The sequence below is a fragment of the Tupaia chinensis genome, unplaced genomic scaffold, assembly GCF_000334495.1.
Source record: "Tupaia chinensis unplaced genomic scaffold, TupChi_1.0 Scaffold142100_1, whole genome shotgun sequence".
Taxonomy (NCBI): Eukaryota; Metazoa; Chordata; class Mammalia; order Scandentia; family Tupaiidae; genus Tupaia; species Tupaia belangeri.
This window is the reverse complement of record NW_006201951.1, coordinates 728,981-733,066: the sequence shown is the minus strand read 5'-3', so window position 1 is coordinate 733,066 and position 4,086 is coordinate 728,981. Positions and strand designations below refer to the sequence as shown.

At 57.8% G+C, this 4,086-nt stretch overlaps 1 protein-coding gene across 1 annotated transcript in view; it reads left to right on the top strand.

Annotated features, from left to right (window-relative positions):
• The window catches only part of GRIN1 (glutamate ionotropic receptor NMDA type subunit 1), a 34,547-nt gene that overhangs the window by 18,231 nt on the left and 12,230 nt on the right, over positions 1 to 4,086 (top strand). Inside the window, exon 6 of the mRNA XM_027766286.1 lies at positions 3,908 to 4,039. Coding sequence (XP_027622087.1) covers positions 3,908 to 4,039 — 132 coding nt within the window. The remainder of the gene's footprint in view (positions 1 to 3,907; positions 4,040 to 4,086) is intronic.

Below are 4,086 nucleotides of genomic sequence, written 5' to 3'. Positions count from 1 at the left end.
GCACACACACAGGGACACAGCACGCTCGCACCACTCACACACGCACACAGGGACACAGCACACTCACACCACTCACACACGCACACACACAGGGACACAGCACGCTCGCACCACTCACACACGCACACAGGGACACAGCACACTCACACCACTCACACACGCACACACACAGGGACACAGCACTCTCGCACCACTCACACACACACACACAGGGACACAGAACGCTTGCACCACTCACACACGCACACACACACAGGGACACAGCACACCCGCAGCACTCACACACAACTCAGGGACACAGCACGCTCACACCACTCACACACGCACACACACACACACAGACATGCCACACTCGCACCACTCACACACACACACACAGACACACACACACACAGCGACATGCCACACTCGCACCACTCACACACGCACACACACATGCATACAGGGACACAGCACACTCGCACAACTCATGCATGTACACACACACAGGCACATGCCACACTCGCACCACTCACACACGCACACGCACATGCTCAGGCACACACCACACTCACACCAGTCACACATGCACACACACAGGCACATGCCACACTTGCACCACTCACACACATACACGCACATGCTCAGGCACACACCACACTCGCACCAAATACACATGCTTAGGCAGACAGCACATGCACACCACTCACACGGCAGCACACGCAGATGCACCAGGCACACATGTAGGCACACATCCTTCTCTCACCACTCACACACGCAATACTTACAACACTCACATATGTACACACACATGCACTGGCAGACATTCACACACCATATTCACACCACACACACACACCACGTGCATACATATGCACACGCCATACACACTACACACACACAAAATATGCATGCACACACAGGAACAGGCACACACAATATACCACTCTCAAACACATGATACCACATGTACACATCCACACACACCAAACACATGAGTATATGCACACTATCATGCACACGCCACACTCACACCACTCACACACATATACACACATCATGCACACCACACATGCACAAACATGTATGCAGGCGCAAACACACAGCATTCTCACACCATTCACATGCTCACACCATCTAAACACCACATGCTATACATGGCCCAGCCCCACGTGTGCTGCACTGCACACGAGCAGAGCACACGGACAGTCACACACTCACCGCCACCCCTCTTAATTTTTTTTTTTGAGAGATTTTCGCTATAGGGCGCGTGCACTCGCCAGACAGACAGAGAGAGACAGAGAGACAGAAAGCGAGAAATCACCCCCCAGGGGGGATGGTCACGCCGCAATCCCTTCTCCTCCATTCTCCTCTCGGGATCCTGGGCACGCACGCACACGCGCCCTGCATGAGTTTTAAGCCACCAGGTCCGGGACACAAACCGCGGTCGACTACGTGGGAGTCCAGCGACATAGCCATTACGCCAACTGCTGGTTCCCACCACCACCCCTCTTGAAGCAAGGCCCCTGGGCCCCTATGGCTGGCAGAGACCCTCCGCTCACTGCTGGGTTTCTGGGAGCAGACAGCCTGAAGCCCACATCTGCAGGGGCAGGCGGCCTGCATGCCATGCCTAGAGATGTGAGCACAGGGAGGCAAGCGGCCGCTGCAGACAGGGTTTCTGGGCCTGGGTGCTCCTTCTTGCCCTGTCCCCAAGGGCTGTCCAGGGCCTTCTGCAGAGATCCCATTAAGCTGATCTTAATTTTGGAATGACTTATTTTTTGGAGTGGTTTTTGCCTTATGGTGCGTGTGCTCACTGGAGAGAGACAGAGAAAGAGACAGTGAGAAGGAAAGTGAGAAATCAACCTCAGGGGAGATGACCACACCACAGTCCCTTCTCCATTCTCCTCCTGGGATCTGGGACATACATGCACATGTGCCCATTGTGTTTCAAACCACTGGGTCTACGGGAACCAGCAGTTAGCGTAATGGCTATGTCGCTGGACTCCCATGTAGTCGACCGCGGTTTGCGTCCCAGACTCGGTGGCTTAAACTCATACCGGGCACGTGTGCGTGCGTGCACAAGATCCCGAGAGGAGAATGGAGGAGAAGGGATTGCGGTGTGGCCATCCCCCCTGGGGGGTGATTTCTCGCTTTCTGTCTCTCTGTCTGTCTGGCGAGCGCACACGCCCTATAGCAAAAACCTCTAACAACAACAACACAAAAAACCACTGGGTCTAGGACTCGAACCGCAGTTGGCCACATGGGAGTCTAGTGATGCACGTGGGAGTCTAGTGATGTAATTGCTACATCATCTGCTGGCCCTGGGACCAATTTTCTTTCCTTTTCTTTTAGAATTCTTTGATTTAACTTTATTTATTTTAATTTGACCAGAGAGGGACAGAGTGACAGAGAGAAAGGGAAAGTGAGAAAGCAAGCCATCAGGTCTGGGACTTGAACCGTGGTCAGCCACGTGGGAGTCCAGCGCCCTTAGCCACCATGCCACCTGTTGGCCTCTGACCAATTTTTTATAGCATGCACAGAATGCCTCTCCAAAACTTTTCACTTTTACTTTTCTAAAGTTGTCTTTATTACTGTCACTTATAAAACATTCTGTGGGATGATATAGGGCCAGGCTTTGTCTGCAGCTGCTCACCGATTCTACTCACCCTCCCAACCTCACGTTGCAGGCCCGCCACATCAGAAAGACCGACTTCTTCCCCGCCAGAGTGGTGGTGTGGCAGCTGGCGTCCCTGTGGCCGACCGCACGGTTTGGGCCAGGGCCACGCTGGGTGTGTGGGGTACGTGCCCACAATCCCGAGAGCAGATGGAGAGGGGATTGTGGTGTGGCGTCGCCCAGGAAGTGCCTTCTCACTTTCCCTCCCTCTGTCTCTCTCCAGCAGATTAGAGATGACCAAGACGGGGCCTGCCCAGTGTCAGTGGGCAGGGCGGCAGCACCGGGCACTGGGTGCTGCAGGGCACTTTGCTGTCTGTCTGTAGAGCCCCTGCTAAACGAGGGCCCACGGAGGTGCTGCCAGGGCCTGTTGTCCTCTCGCTTCTCCCACGGGGCACAGCTGCTGAGAGCAAGCACTGAGGTCTGCCCTGGCCGGTCCTCTCTGGGAGCCGAGGGCCACCCTGACTTCTGGTCGGCCCTCGTGAGACTGACCTGGCTCTCAGCCTCAGTGCGGTGCTCTCTCCTGCTGCCCACACACGAGTGAAGCCAAGTCTGGCTGTGGTCCAGGCCCGCAGGGCCGGGCAGGCTGGCAGAGAAGGACTTGACAGTGGGGCAGGACCCCCACACTCCCTAGAGCCTCCCCGGGCCCCAGGATCCTTGACCTGGGGAACCATCCATCCCGGGACTCACTGGCAGACACCCCAGGCCCCCTCGTGCCTGCACTGTGCCTCCTGGTGGCCCTGCCTGGGCTGCAACTAGTGCGGACTCCAGCGCTGGCAGGTTCTGCTGAGGCGCTCACAGAGGCTCCCGGGGTGCTGGGTCCCACCATCTCACCGACCCAGAGAGGAGGCCCCAACCATCATTTCCCAGGCTGGATTGTGGAGGACCAGAGGGTGTACCTTGTCCAGGCAGTCACCGAGTGCCAGCCTTAGCCGTTCACCCACATCCGTGTGCCTCGGTCCCTGGGTTTCCCCTCCTGCGCGCGGTCGGCTGTGAGAATTAATAAGATAATATATAGAAACCACCTGGCGCAGGTGAGCCCTCTGGTCCCGCAGGAAGGCCCAGCGTCCCTTATTCCGGGAGGAACCTGACCTGAGCAAGGGCCTGGCCTCCAGGGGGCGCCTCTGCGGGTCTCCAAGCTTAGCTCAGGCAGCGCATGGGGTGGGGCCGCCGGTCCTGCAGAGAAGCAGGACCCGGGAACCGCGCGGTCGGGCCAGCAGGCGGGAGTCCTGGCCGTCACCCGCGTCTGCCCCACAGTGAGGACGATGCCGCCACCGTGTACCGCGCGGCCGCGATGCTGAACATGACGGGCTCGGGGTACGTGTGGCTGGTGGGGGAGCGCGAGATCTCGGGGAACGCCCTGCGCTACGCCCCGGACGGTGAGTGCGGAGCCTGCGCGGGGTGGGGCGGGGGGGGGCGCCTGCGGGCTCTAAACG